Here is a 23,456-nt window from a genome sequence, read left to right as displayed (position 1 = left end):
AAAAGTAGGGATCATTAAATTGGGGAATTAAAAATCATTGTATTGGGCAATTACTACATTTAAATTGGGCAGTGGCTTTTACCATTACAAAAGGGTGGGGGGGTTAAATGAGCCTTCATTGCCCAATATATGTCGGCGAATGCAATAAATTGGACAGTGACGGATGAGATCCTCAGTGGATTTTACTTAATGTAGTTGAAAGACTCCTCACAAGTTTTGTTTATGCAGACCTAGTTTGCAACAATCAGTTGAATATGGCAATGCAAAGAGTAAACAATTCCTTGAAAAATATTGAAAAATTAACAAACAGGTACATTACAGAAGCCAGATGGATGACATTTTGAGAACTTGTTTTTATTGAAAACAATAACCAGCTGAACCATGTGAATAAAATACAAACAAAACAAAACAACACATAAATATGCTTGGATGTAACAACTTCTTAGCTGTGCTCTATCAGACCTTTAAGGTGACACAATGTAAAAAACCCTCTACCCTTCAAGAAGAACCTTATTCATAGAAAACTTGTAACACTCAATATCTCACATGTGTAACTATAGATCAATTGATGTATAAACAATCTATGAATCTAAACATCAATCATGATCTGATTAATCAAGGTTTACCTATAGTATACATACAGTTAATTAAGAATTACATTGAGTCTCACATACATATGTGGTGTACATGATTACATTTAGAGACATATTTATGATATGTGCAGTACATTGCAGCCAGTGCATTGTTCTTATTTCCAGTTTTTGGATGTATAGTATATATATCTTCACCACATATAGAGATACATGTGTAGGTGAAATTAACCTACATTAAACCTTACTCACTCATGAAAGATCAGTTGATTAGATCGGGATTCCAATAAAAATTAGTAAGGAAAGTTTTGATTTGTACCAGCATGGTATGTAAAAATATGTCATATCATGAGTTTTAATTAAATGTCCCTTCAAGATGATGCTATCGGGTGTGTGAATTTTAAAATAATAATATTATACAAACTTCTTGCTTACAATTATTATATGAGCTTCTTGCTTACAATTTCCTTTTAAGGCACTTCTTACTTTCCAGGGCCAGAATGCTATAATACAACTTGGCATATGTGCTTCTTTGATTTCATTAATCACATTTTGAATGAACTGCCAAACAAGACTGCATGAAGGTCGATAAGCCATGTCCAAAATGCACATTTGCCATGAAACAGAAAAAGACAGCTTTAATAGAAGAGATTTGTGAGAAACTGACCTCTGTTCTAAAATAGAAAATATCTGGGTTGGTACCAAGAGGGCTCCTTGCATACAAAAGTAGCTGCAGTATTTTTGTGGCATCAATATCCTTTGAACTTTGTAAAATATCAGCCATGAATATCTTGCTTACAATACTTTTCTTTTAAGCCACTAATTACTTTTAAAGGCCAAGAATGATCTAAGATCTCTTATGCAACTTGGCACATGTGCTTCTTTGATTTCATAAATCACATTTTGAATGAACTGCCACACAAGACAGCATGAAGGTTGGTAAGCCATGTCCAAAATGTACATTGCTTTGAAACAGAAATCGATAGCTTTCAGTAGTGATTCTTGAGGGACTGGCCTCCGTTCTAGTATAACGAATGTTTGGGTTGGTGCCAAGAGAGTTCCTTTGCATACAACAAATGGCTGCGGCTTTTTTGTGGCATCAATAGTCTTTGAAACTTGTAGAATATCAGCCACTTCCTGTGAGAAAAATTGAAAAAAAATGAAAATTATCACAAGCTGCTCTTTGTCAATCAATATGAAGTTGTGACAGCAAAAAGCCCTCCATTCTAGCAGATTTGTATTTAGCAAAAACTTTACATGAAATTATACTTGGCACAGCCAAACTTCATAACCACCCATATCTCTGCTTACAATGACATGCTAGTTTTAAAAAAGTACTATGAACGTTTGATACATTTGAAATTTACTGTTTAGTTATCATGTTTAGAAGATACTTTTACTATCATTAACTTTTTATCACCAACTCATAATTTATTCCTAAAAATCAGCTACACATGTGACCCATTTCCTACTACTGTCATTTACCAAATTGAGCAAAATTTGACAAGCATATTGTTGTTGTGAAATCAATATTTAAATAATATTATGTAGGCCCTGCCCACTCATGAATATTAATTATCCATTTTGAACCAAACGGAATATGGTTCATGTGCTTGGGAGCATCTATGTACATTGACACAAATCCAGCATAATTGTTGATATTCCACTTTAACAAACAATCCATCACAAACTACAAAACACATATGTCATAAGCATGTTGTCAATGAACTTCAACAAGTGGACAAATGAATGCTTAAACACCTACTGGTTGAATGTCCACAAAGGAGGTGATTGCCTCTTTTACTGAACACAATCCTTTCTTTCCCTTTCCTTTCCCTCTCAAGATGACTGGAAGAAGAAAAAATGCCAATGTTTTCTTCTTATCTGTAAAAGTGACAAAACATAACTAAAGATAGGTCCAAAGTCCTTGTGCATAAAAATATAACACAATTAATGACCACTTAACATATAAATTGTCATTATCACGTACAGTGCCCGTACAGCACAAATTATATGTATTTTCTCTTGCCTTTATTTGTCTCTAACACTAGAAGTCCTTCAAGTCATTTGTATCAGAAAATGGCATATCATGAGAATGCAATGAGAAAATGGCATATCATGAGAATGTAATGAGATAAGTTAGCATCTGTTTGGTATTTTGTGTATGTTTATTTTCAATCATATATGTCTCCTTTAAAAGCCCACATTCATAATGTTGTGCTGCTATCACAACCTGTTTGCAAAGTTATCTACTCTTTATATTTTATTATATATTCAGATCTCAAAACACTGATGAACCTTTGACATATTTTGTGTTCTATTGTTCTATTATAGTAGTCACTAGCTTTTGGTTTAAATGAAATCCCAAAGATGGGTCAGATGGAGTCTAAGCAAGGGAATATACCTGCACCAACTCAACTTGATTTCTGTCTGAACCAGATCCCATTGATGCTTTTTGTTCAATTTCAGTTTATTATTTTTACAAAAAAAGAAAGGAAGTGTTGTTGTCTTTACAAAAAGTAAACTAAGGCTATTTTGAGAACAAGATCAGATATATTACAGATAATTGGTCAAACCTGATCTTTCAGAAGTTCCTAGTGTGATGGTGGTGAAAGGTTGCAAGGAATGATCAACATACAAAAATTAAATTAGCTCAACTATGCGCACTGAAATAAGAAGCACACTTACCAATAGACAAACTCTCTAGGTTAACGTACTCCAATCCAAGAATGCCTTGCCAATTTTCAACCTGTTTGCCATATTCTATAATCCCATTGTAGTACAAGTCCCATTTCTCATACAGGTGATCCTCATGCTCAGGCCAAAGCACTGAAAAATCTTGTTCTATCTGACAGAGCAAAGGGAAATAGAATACTTTAATGTGTGTAAGCATGTTCTATTTTTGATCCTCAGCTAGGATCCATTAAAAAATCACTCTCACTGAATTTGTTAAAGTCTGGTTCCATGCATCTATACAAACACTATGTACTGTTGAAGCTGGATGTGGAAAATCCAACTGCTTGATACCTTTTGCTAGTTTAATAACATGTAGTAAACATCTGGGAAAGAAAAGTAAGTATTTAACATTTATTGACAGATGCTTTGAAAATATCTCAGAATACAGCTCAAAAATGTTTTTTTTTCAAAATATTTTTTTAATGTGGTGGGGGGGGGATTTGAGTTGTAAAAATTCAATATTTAACATTTGTGATATCATCACTGAACAGAAGCATATTCATGGGAATAATTTATCTTGTCTCCATGTAGCAAGATGATAGACAAGTTGTTAGATTGGTACACAATTGCAAGAAATGCAGAGCAAACATTGCACATAAAACCATAGCACTGAATGGCAAAGACACCATATTAAAAGGAAAAAAAATTTGTACAAATTGTAAACCTTATTATACCGCTTGAATCTGTACCTTTTTTCTACACTAAGCATCAGCAACCTTTCTTAAAATCCTAGCTATATCCCTGAATAAAGCAACATTTTCATCCAAAAATAACATTTATTCCCAATCTGGTCTTTATAATGCATCCTGATCTGCCAGATGCCTAAGGTTAAATTAAAAGTCAGTCACTTTTCTTCACTGTGTGGCTGATTACTGTCATAAACTTCCAGGCATAAATTAAAAGAGATTTAAAATATAATGCCATCATTTAAAAAAAGCAGTGAAACTAGTTCTTTCCAATCAAACTAGATATGTAGTCAATCAAAGTACTGTTTTTAAGTTGGCCAAATAGCCTTCAAAGTGAAATATAGTATTAACTCATCAGTGAGGTTAGTGACTTAATTAATTTCAGTGTTTCTGCTAAATCAAAACCTCGCTAGTAATTTTTCCACAAGAGATAAAGGATATGGTCTTAACAGGATCTTCGTAATATGTGTATTCAGAGCTCGCTTCTTTACTATTTTTGATGCAAAATCACCCACGTATTTCTCTTTAATTAAGCAGCAAAAATTCAAATTTGATAGTTACCATTCCACGGTCTAACAACCTGGGATACTCTTTCAGAATATCTGAAATGTTAGTTGAGTGGTCTTTGATCTGTTGTTGTCTGTAAACTGCAGTTTGCCTCATGAAGTCCAATACTTTCTCCCTTGGTTCCATGTTACATTTCAGCCACTCAGTCATCATCACCAATTCCTCTTTGTTCTCCAGATCAGCTTCTGGCAAGGACAATAAAAACATATATTTCCTACTAAACAGAGATTCCTTAACATCAAATTTTGAAGTTACCAATGGTTGTGGCAGGTATAACGTGTCCTAAGCCAGTCTTTGATCATTGTCATGGCATGAGAGATAAGTCAAATCCTGAAAATAGTTGGTAAAAACCTATTACACGGTAAAAACCTATTACACACCTCTCAATTTTGGTGGAGTGGACACTTTAGTCAAAGGAGTAGGTGGACTTGATGCACCGGGGGAATCTTTCACCATGGCAATCTTCTTTTTACGTACGTAGCGTAGGTGCTCTTCTAGATACCCTGTCGCCGGTCGTCCTGCAGCACCTTTGCAATACCATGCTTCCTGCACATGAAATCAGCATACTCTTTTATCAAACTGAAGTATGGTAGCAAAATTCAAGTCAACTCAGAAAATTATGTGACTTATTGATCTACATGTAAAGCTGTTGTACACCAACATTTAAAACTTCCTAGCTGGTTGGAACATAGGCTTTTAGCCAGCAAACCACAGACATGTCTGGTACATGTTCCACAATGGCACGGTAACAATACGGACGCTATGACTAAGGACATTGTGGCACTCCATACCGTCCTCACAGAATATCGTATGCTTACTGATAAAACAGTATTGTCCCAGGGGACACTATGACACTTGCTTTTAAGTGATAAGCCTAAAAGTAATGGGTTTGACCCTAATTGCACATATAATCAATAAGTTACAGAATTCTGATATTTTATGGAATAAGGAGGGTACCTACTGAACAACAAACTTCATTAATACCTTGGTTAGATTTAGAGATGAAGCCCATTGAAAACCAGTGCCTATGTTACAGTTTTTGGAGTTCCCAATGTGACAATTGAACATCCATTTTGGTATTTTCAACATATTAAAAGGCCTTCAGTTAAATGATGCCTATATAATCATGGTAGTATTGAAAATAGATTTCAGTATCACAGTCCTCTATGAGATGAACAAATTACTTGGTACAACCCACAGAAGATTACATTACTTGACTACAGATGACAAAAAGTAATGATATTGTGGGCAGTGTTTTGTGTTCAACATTTTAGAGACATTTTGAAAGGGCAGCTAGGAAAAGGAAACTAGTCACCTCAACACAACAACGAAAGTGGTGTATACTATGGCTAATGACAATTAAGCCGAGGGATATTAGAACATAAACATGCTTACATAACCCAAGGGAGATTCTGGATCCTTCAGAAAGGGAAACAAATCAACAACTGCTGCTGCTAACGCTGCCTTAATGAAGGAGCTTGGCCTGTAGATTAAAAAGGAAATAGGTAAAATGTTGACAACAATACAGCAAATGTATTCTATCTATTGAGAATTGAAACAATTCATTCAGAAACATAACCATATTGAATATTTTTCATTATAAATTCTATTAAAAATATCTCTTGGTCTCCAGGGCATTTCAAAATAGGGTACAGCCACTTCTCTGTGTTTATATTAGAAGGGTCTGCTATTCCCATAATATATCATAGTGAATATACTCACTTATCTCCATAATGATCAACCATGTGACTAGTACAAATTTCCACAAGAATGTGTCGATCCTGTTTTGAACATAATTTCTTGCAAGAGATGCTTCCCATGACTTTCCTTCCTCTGGAAGATTGGCCTAGAATAGCTTCAACATCCTAAAAATAAAATATGAGAAGAGTGTGAATGGGCCAGTAGGTAAATTAGAAAACTAAATTTATTTGGATGCATAGAATGTTAACACTACTGACACCTATAGACTGAATGGTGAAGGTGCAGTATGGTACCAAAAATCACCAACCTATATGCAATTACCTCTGCCATTCAATAAACTTTAATTTTTTATTATTTCTATTATAAACTTATTTCTGTATCGTTTTCTGATAATGATCACTTTGAGTCCTCGCAGGGAGATTCATCACTTCCAGAGCTACTGTACAGTAGTTCTTTCATAATGGAAAGTTTAGGGGTAATCTCTGGTATTCACAACAAAACCTCTTTTCTCATTCAAAGCATGCACCATACCTTGCTTTCATAAAAAAGAAGTAGCCTCAACCACTATAAGATGTTAATAACTACGGTACTTTTCACTAAAAACAATAGAATATCCTTTACTTACAAAATGGATTCTTTTCTGTCGTTTCAAGGGATATGGTGAATGGAAGGGTGAGTAAGATGAACCCTCAAGTGATGTGTCTGCATCTGATTCAATAATCAAGGTATCAACACTAGTACTTGAATCGCCAGTAGTAGAAAGATCATCTACATCTGAGAGAGATGATACATCTGGTATCTCATCTTGATATAGAGGAAATTGGAAGACCACTTTACTCTGAAACTGGGAGAAAATTAATTTATAATCATGTAGGTTATGACTAAATAACTAATTCACCTGCAGTGGTACAACTGATGCTGTGTCTATAGAAAAGTGATGCGAGTAGAAATGTAATGAGATCTGTCATTCCCATTATGATTCTTCAAGCAAGTCACAGGACGGTGGTCAAACAACTGTCTAGGACAAACAGTTTCAATTAAGTCTGATGTGGTTTCCACAGCATATGCCTGTAAATGTCTCTGGAAGCCTATCGTCTTGAATAAGTTCAGTACAATATAAATATCAGAATTTTTTAGAAGGACACATTGCACACTTCCAAATTCTGGTCCATCGTCATTCCATGAGGTGATAACTGCAGTTCCTTCTCTAAATTCATAACCATGAATCTTGGCTGCTCCTACAAAAGTTATCTCTTCTTCTAAACCAATGTTCAGTTTTGCAGCAACTATTTCAGCTGCCATCATGTCTAAAATTGATCCTACTCTTGACAGGGTGGATACTTGCTCCTGATTTAATTCTATGTCTTGATTTTCAAGAGGTTGTTCCAAGAGAAATGCATAACACTGGGCCATTTGGTATTTAACTGCCAGTGTTTTAGCAATGTTCTGGAAATTACAAGACAAATTTGCAAATTTTTTGGAATGTTTTGTGTTTTCCCTCAAAACGCATTGAGGTGTACTGATTCAAAGGTCCAAGGAATCGCAATGATCTTGGATAGTGTGTAAGAAAATGCTGTTTTGGAGTAAGGTTCCGATCTGGAAACAATTGGAGAAATAGTTGGTGATGATCTCTGATCAAAGCTTTCAGAACATATGTTGCAGAGAGGCTCAAACTGGGACTCATTATTATCTTGAAAATATCAATCAACAACAGATACAACTCCCATGCATCAGAATCTTCTTCAATTTTATCTCCAATCATTATGGGCAAACTGAAAGCTAGGCACATCATCTGTGAAGCACTTTGTCCACTTGCTTTTCCAGGGTTTGAAAGAGATGATTGTTTCAAAGGACTAGGCTTATTTGACTGGTCAGTGAAGCCATAATTAAAACATGAAATTCTACCATTAAGTTCCTCCAAAGTAAACTTTTTTTCCTGAATCAGCTGGTCTAACACTAAGTACATTTCTAACGGTATCACTCCTTCCAAAAAGTCATGCATAACATCAAGAGTTATGTTTTCAACTACATGAAACTCTCCCAGATCATTTAGAATTGTAGCAAATCTGATACCTGTCTCACTAGGGTCATCATGTTGTAAATCTGCAACATAATTTTCTTCTGTTCTAAGTAGACTGGCATTTTCAACTAATTGTTTTTGCAGTACACTTCGATGCCCCTTGCAAAGTCTACAGTAATAGTTTGCTGTAAAGCCACGAACATAGCCTAACATGGTATGTATACCCAAGTTATCGCCAACAACTTGGAACAAAACCGGCCTAACAAGTCCACTGAAATCATCCCCTTCTATATTCAGACATGCATTCGATAACATTTGAATTTCTTCTTTTATTACTTTCACAACACTTTCTACTCCATATTTGGTAATGAGAGATGAGGTGATTAGAGCTGTGAGAAGAATGTTGTTTAATCTGGCCTGATATCTCCTGGGTAGACACAGCACATTTGTATAAAATGCTGAAATCTTATGTTTTCCTTTCCTTGAACCAAGAGGGTTTGCAGTCTCAAAGTCATCATTGTATAGCAGCAGGGGTATAAGAGGCACTTCACCATGCTGTTGATACCTATTTTTGAACAGAATGCCATCTCGATATGTAACCAGGACATTTGGATCTGCAGATGCTTTAGCTGAAAATATTGCATTCATAACTCCTGGTTGTTCCAGAAATTTTTTAAGTGAAATTGCCAAAGGAATGTACTGAAATGTCTCTTTCTCTTGTTCTTGAATTGGAGCTCCTGTTTTATTTATTTTAGACTTGAAACAGTAGCCTAGAAGTTTTTGTTCAGGTTCAACATATGCACCAATTTGCTTGAAAAGTTTCCTCTGTTGGTATTCTGTTCTCATTTCAGAGAAAGGAGCTTCCCTTGCATTGGAAAAAATATTGTGAAAGTCTTGCTTATCCTCTTCCTTTCTCAATAGTGTGGACTGCTGGTTACTTATTAATCTAGTAATTTCCATTTCAATATGATCAACTACATTTTCAATTAGGTCTTGTACATCAACAATAATTTTTCCCACTAATGATGAAGGAATAGGTGAGGACTTAAGTCGGGCTGTGAATATTGCATATGATTAAGCTATGTTGATATCATTTTCCATTGATTCTTCATCATCTTCTTCTGCCTCATAATGTGCATCTGCTTCCATTGGAATGGGACTGTTCCTTTCTGGCTCTTGGTCCCCCTGGTCATTAGTTTGTTCTTTATTACCCAAGTGGTGTCTGTTGAGATGCCATTTGTAGCCTTCAGTTGAAAAAAAGAGTGCAGTGCAACCAGCTTGACCACAAATAATTTTACTTGAGTTTTTTGAGTTAATTCCATGGTTATGCTTCAAATGGAAAAATAAGCCTTTGATTCCACCTCCAGTTCTTGTAAGACATTTAAAGCATGTAAAATCCATTGCTGATATACAGGAGTACTCACCTCCTTCTTCCAACCTGCCTGAAATTTTAGTCTGTCACCAATCTTTGGTATCAGATCCCTTATGTCATCTTCTTTAAGCAAAAGAAGTGCAGTTTTGTCAATTCCATTCTCTGAGGGTTATAAGAAAGGAATAAATCATCAGCATGCACACACTATCTACAAATATCACTATATATGAAATATGAAGAAATTCTGACTTAATGAATAATGGTTGTCAAGTTATTGCAATTTGAAAATTTTGATGTTTGATCCTGTGACCTCATTAATATTCATGATATGACTCCAAAAACAATGAGGTTTATGATCAATCATTCCCTTGTTGAGTTATCATGCAAAAATTCTCATAAATATCCTCCACAATATGTATGATATAAATCAAAATAAAAAAGTTTGTGGCATCACATTTGATCTATCCTTAGCCTAACTGCTATAAGTGTGTAAATAATTAAACAGGTGTATACACTAGGCTAGGCTACCTATACTATAGACAGGTCAAAGTTTTTGTATTTGGACTTTAATAGGATACCACATTTACATTAATAATTAGGCCTAGCCTATGTCGATTACACGAACAACACTAGTATATGGTGAAAAACACGAAAAAGATTCATAACATTTAACATCGAATAAACCACTGTGTTAAACACAGTGGCAGTTTAGTAACTGTATACTGTTACTAATATTACTAGTGTTACTATAGTATTAGGCATACTAGTAGTATTATAGTACTAGTATTAACGTTAGCCTAGTATAAGCCTAACGTTGGCCTCTGAGCCTAACGTTATACTGTCACTGGGGGTCTCAGTGCCCACATAAGTTTAAACTTTTTACCGATGTTAAGCTACACTTACCGATAAAAGTTTCATGTAGAGACTCGATCTCGTATTTTTTCAAGAAATTCAAGACAGCACTGTCTTCGATATCTGCCATGGCGTTAGCTGTATTCTTGATTACTGAACCACCCCGTTAGGGATCGTACTATGCATGACGTGTTATGTAGTGTGTGTTATAGACGCTGCGCTGATGTACGTACAGTGTACATATATGTGTACGCGCGAATTTTTTACTCAGTGAGCGGTAAAGTTACAAACAAGTTGGTTAAACGTCGGACTGTGAAATGTACATACTTATTGGAATAGCCCAAATACTGCCAGTTAACCAACTTAAGGGTACAAACTAACCAATTAAGTGCACGGGGGTCCTATACCATTCTTTTTTTAACCAACGTTTTAAGAGTGTATATACATACAGCACCCAGTTGGGAGAAATAATTATATACTGTACTTTTCATGTCCCGATTCACAGCACTGTTACTAGCAGTATGAATAGTATGAATATCATGCTTTCTATCAGATTAAGGTTAGGAACTGTCCATACTGCCAGTACGAGTGCTTTGAAGCATGATATGATAGGACAGTATGGAGTGGTATTAGCATTAGAATCAGATAAAGGTTAAGAACTGTCGATACTGCCAGTACGAGTGCTTTGAAGCATGATATGGGAGAACTGAATAGAGAGTGGTATTAGCAGTAGGCAAATAACACCAGCTGGCTGCTGCTAATTAGCGAAGAGTTGTGAATTAACCCAAACCGTGTGACTATGTATATGTAATTTAATTCGTTTGAAGGCTACACACGTCCTGGTAACAAAACACATCCTTCCAACATATAGCTATTATGTTTCGATTTTTCATGTTTGCCGTGACGCTTTCGTTTGTATATAAGACATGGAAGGCATGCAGGGATTGATATTGCTATAGATAGAGGCCAAATAGTATTTATTTTTTCTATCCGCGGTGTGTTGGGTTTGTGAATCTTTTAATCTAAGAGAAATAGATAACATGTCATTGATATGTGAAGAGTCGTGTAGATTCAGTGCAAACAAAAAAAATAATCCTCCCCTGGCATGTATAATTATATAGAGGTGCGTTTCGTGGTTAGTATAACATTGATAGTATCTAACTGTAAATTCCATGGAATGTACACATTCATAATGATCACTATCTCAAACGGATATCTGAAATTGTGGTTTTCAAGAACGTTCAATGCTCGATGTATATACGCACGTACAAACATTTTAAGACATTTGTTTTATGACTTACGTTAATATGAATTAATTAAGCTACCCTTCCGTAACATCGCAAGCCGCCTTAACCCATATAATATATAAAATACTTCTATTCTTCAACTGCATGGTCCGCAAATTGCAAGTGAGTAGGTTGGTAATATAACAGAACAAAAAGTCCCATGATGAAATGTAACATTGGAGTTATGCGGCAACAACACATAGTATGTGCGAAATTGTATATAAACCCACCTGTCCTAATCTAACTACTTCAAGAAAGTTACCCAAGATAGAGCCTGGGAGTGGGAAACACCAAACATCTTGCTCCACAGCTCACAACCCCAGTCCTCTTACATTGAAACTGTATAACCGTGCGATTATTAGTGTCACACGTCGAATGAGGTATCACCTGTCCCTTCGGGAATAGGGAATAAATAATACGCACGATTCCGAGTTAAAGGTTCGTGAACCATCTGTACTTGTAGTAATGTCTACAAGCTGATATATATATATGTATATAGCCCATATGTGATCTAGGGTATGCAGGAGGCGTTTTATGGCAAGATAATGTGTAACACTGATCTTCCATTAATCAATGCACATATGTTCATACGTAGATGGTAATTCACAATCTTTTGACACTTGATACAATTAGGCTAATGTAACAGTAATTCTTCTAGAAAACTAATGAAACTATATATTCAGTAAGGAATATGCAGAGGAAACGATTTATAAAGCCGCTCATTCCGCACCTTAATGGATGAATAATGTTGTTGAGCTCGTTGACGTGAGCCTCGCGATATGTAAATAATAAACAACAGAATAGCCCGGATTCCTATCGGCCATCTCAAGAGACTCACTCTTCCATTTGGGAATCGTTAAAAAACAAAGTTGTTGTCAAGTAAACGGATATGCATATAAGTTACGTCTGGGGAATTTCCATGCATGCGAATTGTCTTGCATTTCGTTTTCTGTTGCTGCATCATGCGAATTCCTTCAATGTCCGGGGAAGTAATCAAAATGGCAGCTATGAAAGTGCGATATGCGGCAGGCTCATTAGTCTAGTCAGGGAGTTGTCCTTTTGTAGGATTTGTATCTGGCTACAACATGTATCTGCCGGCTGCCAGCCGTTAAGGTTATTTCGAACATATCTATAACTATGTCAATTACATATGAAACTTAACCTAGCCTCCGGCGAATAGTATAACAATACCTCTTAAGTCGTGTGCTACTTGCGGTAGAATTCAAAGCCACTTGAGGTTGAAGGTGATTGTATTTTTCACGTCAAGTTACTGTCTCGAGGGCATTTCCAAGGTTTCGCGTGGATTGCGTGTGCAAGGAACTCTATAGGACGCCGTATAGTCATCTTGTCGACATACATTTTGTTAACCATGAATGTCCGTCTGATAACTTTCGTGAAATTGCAAAGCCTAAAACGAGCATAATCTGTGAGGATTGAGAGGCGATGTTTTAGGACACCGTACTCGGTATTTGCAACAACAACTAGGCTACGGTACCCGTAGATTTCTATCCTCTTTGTTTCATTTATAGCATTGGTTAATAACTTTAAGCTTCTATTACATTCTGTTGTCCCTGCATACAAGTCAGCAGTTTGGTATGTCGTGCTATCTATACTTACGTCAATGTTATTCAGTCTTCATCCAAAAACACAGCTTACTTCGAGCTCATAAATAAATGAGTTCATACGTCTGCCAAAGGAGGTGTTACTTTAAAGTTGACAGTCTAATGTGTTACGGTTTAGTCCATAGCGGCAGTATGTGGGAAATGTATTCAAACATGAAAAGGTTGGGGGGGGGGGGGGGGAATTATAGGTTAATTGTTGCTATATGCGGGTAGAAGGAGGTGTTAACTTGACACTATCAGGGTTTTTTCTTCTTTTTTCTCAACTCCGGCAAAATTGTTATGATGATGTAGGCTAACGTATGAGTCACTTACACAAAATATTGTCCTGTAATGTAACTATTTAAGGAAATTGCGTCCCTCCGAGATATTATTTTCATGACACCGACTCCATGCATATAGCTACAATTCGTCTTTTACCATTGTTGTGATTGTGCAAGTTATGTAGTTTTGTTTTAAAGCGAGCTTCTGCAGTGCAAGCGATAGGAATGTCATAATTCCCTGGGTTATGTAACAATTCACTGCCCTGATGGTACTAGACATTCTTGACTAGCCAGTCCAACCAAGTCGGTTGATGACTCTCATGTTTTCTAAGAGGGTACTTTCTAAAAGAAGAAAATAATTCAATAAACCAAAAAGCGAAATTCAACCTGCGGATAGTGACAGCAAATGATTTTTAACCGTCTATAAAAACAAATATATAAAAAAAAAATGAATTGTAAACTATATTGCTGTGCAAACATCTTAGATATACGGTATATTTCGCGTACTTAGCTCATATTACGCAAGGTACGGTACTTTCTGATTTCCCGAAATGCCGGAAAATTATGGAGTCACTCTTACCGACCTGGCCACACTGTGAGGGGGACCGGGGATTGCAAAGTCGACAATGACTAATAACGCGGGATCGCTAAAGTCGGTGACAACTGTTATACGGTTAGATTTGTCCAACACGTCTTCATTCTCTGTTGTGATCCAGCCAGATATAAATGGCAGACAGTCATTCATTGATACACATGTCCATCTATATACGTCATCTATACGTCCATCTATATACGATTGCATGGCAGATTATCGGTTACTATTTATTTGCCTTTAACCCAATAATGCAACTCTTCCTATTTTGTCTTGATCAGCCAGGTAGATAAGGTATGCTTAAATATTAGCATAGCGGTCTCGTGTTGACAAATAAGCTGTCATTTGACGCGCTATTTGTCGATTAATTTACCCATTAACAAGTTACTGGGTATATACCATATGAGTACTCGGACAAACCATTGCCCAACGGTGTTAACCTTTAGATAAAGTTTTATTCAGTTTATTTTTTAATGCCAACAGAGTTTTATATACTTTTATAGTAACTCGCAGTTTATTTGCCTCTTTTTTTTATATGATCTCTCTTATTGACAGGAGTAAACCAGGGAGCTGCTATATCTGCATATGTATATATATACAGACACACACACACACACACACACATATATATATATATATATATATATATATATATGCGCACAATAGTGACAATAAAATACGAAAATTAGTATAAATAATACAAGTATAAATACATTGTAAGACACACATTTCCATTTGTGTCAAACTACATGCAGTATTATAGTAGCGAGCGGAATCGAACGTAGGGGATTGGGAGACAGGGAGGAACGTAAGGACAAAGTTGAAAGGGTGTGCATATAGGCTATGTGTCCTTCAACGCCCTTCCCTCCCCCACCCTATCATCTTCAAGGTCGCACCTCTTTAATTTGCTGGAATTTCAACGCGTTAAAGCAGTAGGTTAAAAGGTGTTGCATCTGGGAACATTTTATTCTTCTCAGATGACAGTTTGAGAGATCTGATTACACGCAATAAACACTTTTTATCACTGAGACAACAGGGGAGTTAGTGGGTGACGAGGAGGAGAGGAATATTTAATTCCATATAGCGTAAGCGTTCATACGAACACATTGAACCAATAACCTAGCATGCATGCAGTGACAGGCTCTGTTTTTAGTTTAACCATGCATGCATTTTCCCATAGCGATTGTTAACACGGAACGATTGTTGCTAAGTGCATATAACAGATATGCCCTAATTATAACTTGTATACGGCGGATTCGAACATTTGTACAAGTTGCCAAGTTTTGCCATATTACATTTTCATGAACTATATAGACAATTGAAATACAACAATAGACCAGGTTTAACCGGCGACCTTCCAAACATAAACCTCATCAATAATGTTGTAACCGGATTCAGTCTAATACCTGTTACTACAAGAAATATACCGTATTCCTCGTATAGAAAGGTTGCAGACGGTGACATGAAAAAGGATGCCGGGAATTACGTCTAGTATAGTGCACGACCTGTTATTAGATCGTAACAAACAGACGAACACGCCAAACATTGGTAAAGTGGAACTATGGTATGTTTCCGGTATCAACCTGTTACAGTATACAAACAAAATGCTAACAATGGTCATCAGTATCACCTTCAAATATGCTAGAAGATCTCATAATTGTCAATAATATTCCAACTGTGTAACAAGAATTTGGCTTTCACCTTCAAGGGATACCATGAGGAGCGGACTTTAAGTATTGATGTATCATAGTCTAATGAGTAACATTCCGGTACTCATGATAATCACATTACAAATATTATACATCTCTAAGAATGTATTTTATCGTAAATCTATCATGACATCGCCTCCCCAATGCAGACCACCAGTTTGATATTAATCTACTGTTTTACAAATCCTAATCACACAACTAAAATATGTTGTTTAACTTGATTTACAGAACAGAACACCACATTCAACATATATCAGTCCTAATAGCAAATATTGAAATACATTGTAAACATGGTTGTTTGAGAGCGTTGGAGGGAAGTTATAAAAGTCGTATAGTTTCCTTTTGACTTTTGTGTTGCATCTGACCAAGGGAGTTGTTATGGTCCATAACTACTCCCTGATCTGACAGTCTCACTGGAACTGATCTAAAGATCTATGTGAGTTAGACTCGGTAGTCCAGCCACTAGGGTTAATGAGCCTCAGTTATTGAAAGGGTAAGTAATGTAATGACCTTAAACTGTTAAAGATTGAGCCAGCAATTCTAAACATATATATTGCATGCACGGACGTCTCCACTTGTTTCAATTTGGTATACCAGACTGTAGGAAACATCTATATTCGTTGGTTCAATGCCGTTGCAAGTATTCTTGCATATGTTACGTGTACCACTGATACATCAAAAGAAGTTAAATCAAGTTAAATTGTAATAACATCATACTTCCTCATCGTTCATCAAGGTTTAATTTAATTGCTTTCACCGATGAACTACAGAGGGGGGGGGGGGGGTAGATTACTAGAAAACCTCTCTTTCTTTCTACGTGTGATGATCGGTTAATAAATATTACCTTGATACAGCCCTATATCAAAATGTAGGAAGTTCAAATCCGAAAAGGAAATGAGCCATGGTTTTAATTCGTTACAATTGCCTGTTGCCTGCCTTGTGATTGCATGTACCGTCATCCCAATGCACGATCACCATTTCTACTGTAAGCCACACCATGTCAAGTTGAATTCTATATAGGAATCAAAACACATATATATCGCACGTTATAGCATTTATGTGCAGCTATTACATATATAATAATGAGTTTTGAGGTTAAAGGTCTCCGCGGAACACCATGATGAACAAAATTGTCCTTATAACTCTAATACAGTAATAGGCATTAGAAATTAAGAAAATAGCTGCTCCATCAAAATCCATCAACAAGTCTGACCATTTAACAAGTCTTTTCTTCATTTCTAGTTTTATTTATGAATAATCATTAGATATAAATATGCACATTGATGATGTAACAAGGGAGTGACTGTCTAGCGTTCTGTTATGTTATTCCTTTGTTTTTACAACCTTCGTATCAAGGACACTGAACACTGGTCTGCGATGTTTTTTTTTTTTTAATGTTTTATTGACTTCTTTGAATAGAGGATCATCATATTATGCAAATGATATTTGTGGGCTTGTAATTAAGGGGTTAACTTATTAAGACGTAAAATAAGACATTGTGAAGAACGCAACATCTCCATGTCATCGTTTGCACATATTTAATGAGTTTCCCAGATTTGTCAAAATTTCAAATGTGTTTATCTTGGAAACGAAAACGAGCTTTTCGAAAAATTGCAACGGATTTTGAATGAGATTATCACACACAACACGTGTAGTGAATATGGAGCAAATTGGCTATATACTCACTGAGGTAGGTGTCTGTATAACTTTAAATGTTTGGAGCAGTGGAAATCCCTTGATGGTATCAGTGATGAAACAGGATGAATTATAACTGGGTTTTTTATTTGTTGTTGTTTTTTGTTTATAGATATATATATGGAGAGAGCTATATCAAAAAGAAGTGTGCTTCAATTGAAATTCATCACAATCGTGTGGGCACAATGAAAGTAATCGTTGAAGCATAAACCTAACTATAACGACCTGGACGCAAAATCTATAACTTTTTAGACTCCACCAACAACTCAGCTCGCATGACCGATGGTATTATATACACCACAATATGTCATTAACGTACAGTCTGGGCGACATATGCTTATCTATTTATGTTACTAAGTCGTTTGAAACTCACTACTTTAAAATTATTCTAACAGCTGTAGTCAAATAGATGTTCCAGTTAGGCGATAGAGGTGTTTTGTCCTCTTTATCTGTATGTGGAAATTTACACTACTTAAACAGAATGACAGAGAGTTCCAAGACAACGCACAATTGTATCATTTCCTTACATAAAAGAATATAATATTCTGATGTTAACGGATATGGATGTCTCTGAAAATAATTGAATAAATGAACTAAATTATTTGACAATCAGGTTATACGTACATGCCAGACGAGCATTGGGCAAGCATAACCTCTTCGTTTTACCGATCCACTATCTCTTGCTTAATTATTTATTTTCTTTGTCTACCTTGTCTAATTACTACTAATTGTCGATTTTATTAAATGTAGCAAATACATATACGAAGAACATGCATGGCCTGCATGCCTGCTGATCAACGTTGGGGGTGCCTTGGGAATGGCCCGACCAATTAGAAGGCAGAACTAGTATAGGCCAATATATATATAGATACTAATCAATTAGGTCATCAATAATCTACATACCGAGTGATGGCACACCGGTGAATAAACACAGAATAGCACTTTGGACGATTCGGCGAATTCTTTCATCCTGAGCCGAAAGAATATCATCCCTTGCAAACCACAGACTAAAATCATTCTAAGAGGAAATGGGTGGTGGGGGATTTAGATTGGTAGAACGATATTAACGGTTCATGTCATGTTTGATGTAACGTAGAGGTAACTTTGTTTTTTGAGACTAATCCTTACTTGTTGTATCTGCTACTCTTCACGACCCGTAAAAATATTGCATTCGGTTATGCAAAATCCGGGTATCGGTTACTCGAGACACGGTGTCCGGAAAAATATCGATCGATAACTGTTGGGCTTATACTAGGGAGTTGTTATGCTTATACCTCACCCGTAGTTTTGTCAATGAATTGCTAGCACACGAAATTACTCCGTATCACACAATAAATCAATCATATCATGTGGAGTATAGAGCTATCACACCCGCTTAACACACACAATATTTGGTCGGGAGGCGGCCCTTTGAAACACTATGGGTCGCATTTGCCCCAGCTCCCCCACCCCCACCCCACCGCCCAAACTGAAAAAAGCAACAGCTCTGCGAAACCTTTACACCTATAACCAATGCTGTAACTTCTAAGAATTTGGGAGAAGGGGAAGAAGGCGTTTTATCCCTTTCCTCAATACCTTGCAAACAAAAGCAAGAAACATTCCAGAAACAAATCCAAGGTTAATTGATTGCTGCACTTCCGTGGACTTCGAAGCCCACCCCCCCCCCACCCCCGTATTCCTACCATTCGGCGGCTTTCTGCACCCTCAACCAATAACAGTGTACCCAGCTCCTAATTAGAATACCCATTTTACACCTGTGCTGGGGGTGCTCAGGTGGGTCTCACTTGAGAATGACAAACTGTAAAGTGTTGAATGGAACCATGGTTTTCATGTCTGTTTTCAACAGAACTTGTTTTAATCTACCTTGTTTCTCAAAATTCCGTTCTGTCACCGATTATAGCAATTGTCCACCCCCCCTAACCTTAATACTCTGTTTTCCTTCTAGTTAGAGTAAAAGCAATCACAGGTCCCTGTTGACAACCACACCCCCCCCCCCCCACATCCCCACGACCTTGCCTGGTCACTGGGCAAGTTGTTCGATGGCAAGTTGAGACATTTGATCCGAGACATCTTTTTGAGTGGGCCATTGCTCGGCCAAGTTGTATATGGTGCCTAAGTTAATAGTATACTGGTTAATGGTTAATGGTCATGAAATTGTTGTAATTTTAACGAAAGTGGTCTCCAAAGCTGTACAAATTGGGTCTGTACCAACGATGTTGAATACATATTAGCCTATTTGTAGTGCAATATTTCAAACAACAGCTAGCTGATACGGAATGTGTGAAGAACAACACCATACAAGTACTGTTCAAATTTGAACGCTTGTTCACACATGAAAAGAAAACAAAGTTAAATTGGTCAGGTACTTACCTTTTAACGAGGTCCAATGCATGTATACATAGTAACAGTATGAGTACCCACATCCGAGAGTTGAACTTCATGTTGAAATATAATTCAGATAAAAAACTTGCACAGTAACTTGAATCTCCCAGGGAAAGACACAAACGAAATTGAGAAAGTTAATATTTCCTTTCAGACAATAACAACAGTGGTGTAATTTGTTTCAAAAAGAAACACAAATAAATACAAGCTCGTAATGAAACAGATTCCTCCTTCAGCGATAAACTACAGCGATAATATACAACTGAAGAAAGGGATAAGAATGAGGTAATAGTGTAAAGTAACTTCTATTATTTTGCTACTGATGCCCTCCGGTAAAATACGGAACTAGATTTCCGTAACATTCATAAAAAAAAAGCTTCGAAAATTCTCCCAATCAAATTGCTTCTTAAAGAGCTCCTTCGAGATCAGTTTGTGATATAAATATATATATATACATATATATATAGTACTAAGTATATCAGATCCGGTCCAGTCCAAATTTACGTCACAAAATGTTAGGACGTCATTAGCAGACAGCAAATGAACGCGTTGCTTCGAGTTTTACATCCAGCTGGTTACCGTGACAACTATGAACTTTTTTTTTGACTGTTGTTATATACACCCCGCTACACAGCCGGGAGGACCAGACTTAAACCGCGTGTGTGTGTGTGTGTTGGTTGGATGACTTGGCAAACTCAAATGAACTCGAGACCTTGTAGCTAACAACACTAATACGTTGAAGAATGCCCTCACCGTATCATCGTGGCCAAACTTCGTCTTCTTTTTAAATGTAATTCCTGTCACAAAACTTTACTTTATCAAGTGAACATCATAGGCGAAACACCTGCCCTCGCAGTGTGGGACATTTTCGTTAGCAGTGAGCCACATTGAAACGACGACCGTGGTATGATCCAGTAGTATTAATAAAATATGACTAAAGCACCAGTTTTTTAATCGGTAGTATAGAGAGGTGGCTTCGCACATGTAAAAGATCAAAGAAATGTGTTTGTGTGTATGCGCTACTTTTTAGCCTCCCACGTGTTTTTCTTTTCTTCTTGGCAATCGGGTTGATATATATACAAAGCAAATCAACAGTCAACGACGGTAGTCTTTCTTTACACTCCACTGCGTTCGTCAGTGTTTGTCAATCTAATCGCAGAGTACTCAAACCTTGAACAGGAAGATTTCGGCAATGGTTAAGTACATTCTATATAAATCCTGACAATTGTAAACTTGAGATCCAGGAGGATACGTGCTTGGAAGTCCCCAGCGATACCACTCCACCAAAGTTTGGCTTCCGACTGTATATATAAAGAGGCACGATATAAGCTACTGTATGCTACCCTGTTGTGACCCTTTAGCCTCTTGACGGCTTTCGAAGAAGTGCAGGTGTAAGGGTATACTGCGCTAGAGAACCAGACTATGAATTTCTATGTTTTGAAACAAGAGAACTTATGTAATTTGCCTTCGCTAACATGCTTACTTCCATGCATTAGGTCAAAATTGTATGGAAAGGCTACGGTATCATCATATTGAACTTGACGATATATGCGAAGTAACTTAAGCTGTAGCATCTTGTCTTCTCTTGAGGATAGGAAAATACGGTATGTCAATTGATAGGGGAAAAAGGAAATTGATTTGGTGAACTTTTGTCGATTGATTCAGGAAGAGATGCTCTTAATTGGTATAATGAGAACATGTTGATTGATTCCCCAATTATAATGAAATCAACAACTACAATATTAATTGACCAACTGACCTATCCTTCCGACACACAATGTTGGAGACTTGCAATTCTGCAGCAATCGTTCGCCAGCAGGTATTTGAACAGCTAAATCTCAATATGTGTTGCAATCTTCTCCCAAAATCGACTGTTTATACTTTATGCAATACTGTAGCGAATGGTTATTTGAAATGTATCTTACCCATACCCCGATGATTTTTTTTAACGTTAGTCTTCTAATCAGACAGTATTGCTGATGTACATTTGTGTACTCTATTCCAAGTCTTTTCCCGAAACAATGCATCCTTTATTGAGCGTCCTTAAAATCCAGGGTTTGCCTCAATTTCAAGTATCACTAAGGATACGTTGCTATGGCACTATCTCACTAGAACATATTCTGTAGAGTAACTAAAGAATATCTCAATATCAGTGGAAATTTGAAATTAAAAACGAGCCATTGGAGTATGTTATTGTTTTGTTATCGTAATGGAACAGTCCCTTTTCTTGGGCCACCAACATATCATGCATGTAGGTATACTTCTTCTGTGTTGTGTGATTGCGTGTTTGATTTTGTTCTCAAGCAAGAGACATCCGAAATAGCATGAAAAATATCCATGACATTTATTCCCCATCATCTGACAAACGATGTACAAAAAAGTATATGAAAACAAGGGGCCTACGCACGCCGTATCTTGTTCTTTCACCAAGTTACACCAAGTTGAGCGGGTCTCCAATTAATAGATGGCGCTCGTTTGTTTCCGTAATTGATCGACTTTCCACCTCTTTCAATAAACGGCACATCAAGAAGATCCCAGGTTGCAACTTGAAACATGTTCTCTGAATATTTCTCTCTGTTATGCGGTTAATTTTACTCTACAGACATTAAAATTACTAGCTTCACTAAATCGTGGCCTGAATCATGCTTTCGAAAATGTGAAAATACAGCTAGTGGGGGAAACTTTATGGTAAATTGATTTTAAAAAGGATGAGTTATTATTGTATGGTCATTCAATAATGTCTCACTGAGGGAGAAGAGTTTTCACTGAACGGCCGAGTCCTCATATCAATTGTGAGCTGAATAGTATCGAATACCACCGCGAGCTTATTCACATTTACTTTTATAAAGTTCCACATGGAACCTGGTTTTAGTGCCGACAGTATTGAAAAGATGGCCTTGACCTTAACTTTTATGTAGACATGTCTCTCGGTAAGTGATATTGTGTAATCTATAGAAACTCAACAATCCTTTACCATGCGGCTTCTCTAGCTTGCTTTGTATTAAAGTATGGAAGTGTCGCCAGAAGCAAACTTCCAAATTCTCACAGTAAAGATACACAAAAGAAATGTATAACCGGATCAAAGTGCGTTTTTTCATCATTGGTTCAATGAAGGTTAGAAGGCCCACGGGCCGTTGTTTGATTTACATCGTCACAGACGTCACGTATTCTTTAAACATATTATACACTACCCATGTGTCAATGAACTAGTATAGGTTTCAAGTTACATGTAACAGATATTGTAATCGAGTCATAATTTTCTCCAAATCATCATGTTAGTTACATGAAAATATGTTATCATGCCATTATTTGGCAAGTCATATCTTAGCAACGTAATCTCATTTAATAATATTCTTTCTTTCAGGAAAGCTATAGCGTTTCCCCTT

General features: G+C 36.7%; 2 protein-coding genes across 7 annotated transcripts in view; both read right to left on the bottom strand.

Moving 5' to 3' along the window:
• The window catches only part of LOC139979541 (uncharacterized), a 118,867-nt gene extending 97,277 nt beyond the window's left edge, over window positions 1–21,590 (bottom strand). For 3 of the 4 annotated variants that reach the window (XR_011797203.1, XR_011797204.1, XM_071990457.1), the window contains exon 1: window positions 20,059–21,586. Coding sequence is in view for 2 of the 4 variants with exons in the window: in XM_071990457.1 (XP_071846558.1) it covers window positions 20,059–20,129 (71 nt within the window). In the remaining 2 variants the exon portion in view is untranslated. Of the gene's footprint in view, window positions 1–20,058 lie in introns of all 4 variants that reach the window. The other variant, XM_071990458.1, reaches the window with a different exon arrangement.
• On the bottom strand, window positions 334–10,966 carry LOC139979852 (uncharacterized). Of its 3 annotated transcripts, none has more exons than XM_071991006.1 (10): window positions 10,576–10,966; window positions 9,725–9,834; window positions 6,906–7,124; window positions 6,302–6,444; window positions 5,975–6,062; window positions 4,960–5,125; window positions 4,574–4,764; window positions 3,279–3,438; window positions 2,356–2,474; window positions 334–1,727 (listed from the first exon to the last, which is right to left on the bottom strand). In XM_071991006.1, the coding sequence occupies exons 1-10, from the start codon at window positions 10,652–10,654 to the stop codon at window positions 1,410–1,412; spliced, it is 1,593 nt and encodes a 530-aa protein (XP_071847107.1). In that variant the 5' UTR covers window positions 10,655–10,966; the 3' UTR covers window positions 334–1,409. The 3 variants fall into 3 exon arrangements, with proteins under 3 accessions (XP_071847107.1, XP_071847109.1, XP_071847108.1); XM_071991008.1 differs by having other exon boundaries at window positions 2,356–2,438; XM_071991007.1 differs by having other exon boundaries at window positions 4,574–4,761.
• Window positions 21,591–23,456: the final 1,866 nt, after the last annotated feature.

This window comes from Apostichopus japonicus, chromosome 14 (genome assembly GCF_037975245.1).
Source record: "Apostichopus japonicus isolate 1M-3 chromosome 14, ASM3797524v1, whole genome shotgun sequence".
Lineage (NCBI taxonomy): Eukaryota > Metazoa > Echinodermata > Holothuroidea > Aspidochirotida > Stichopodidae > Apostichopus > Apostichopus japonicus.
This window is presented reverse-complemented; position numbering and strand designations above follow the sequence as displayed.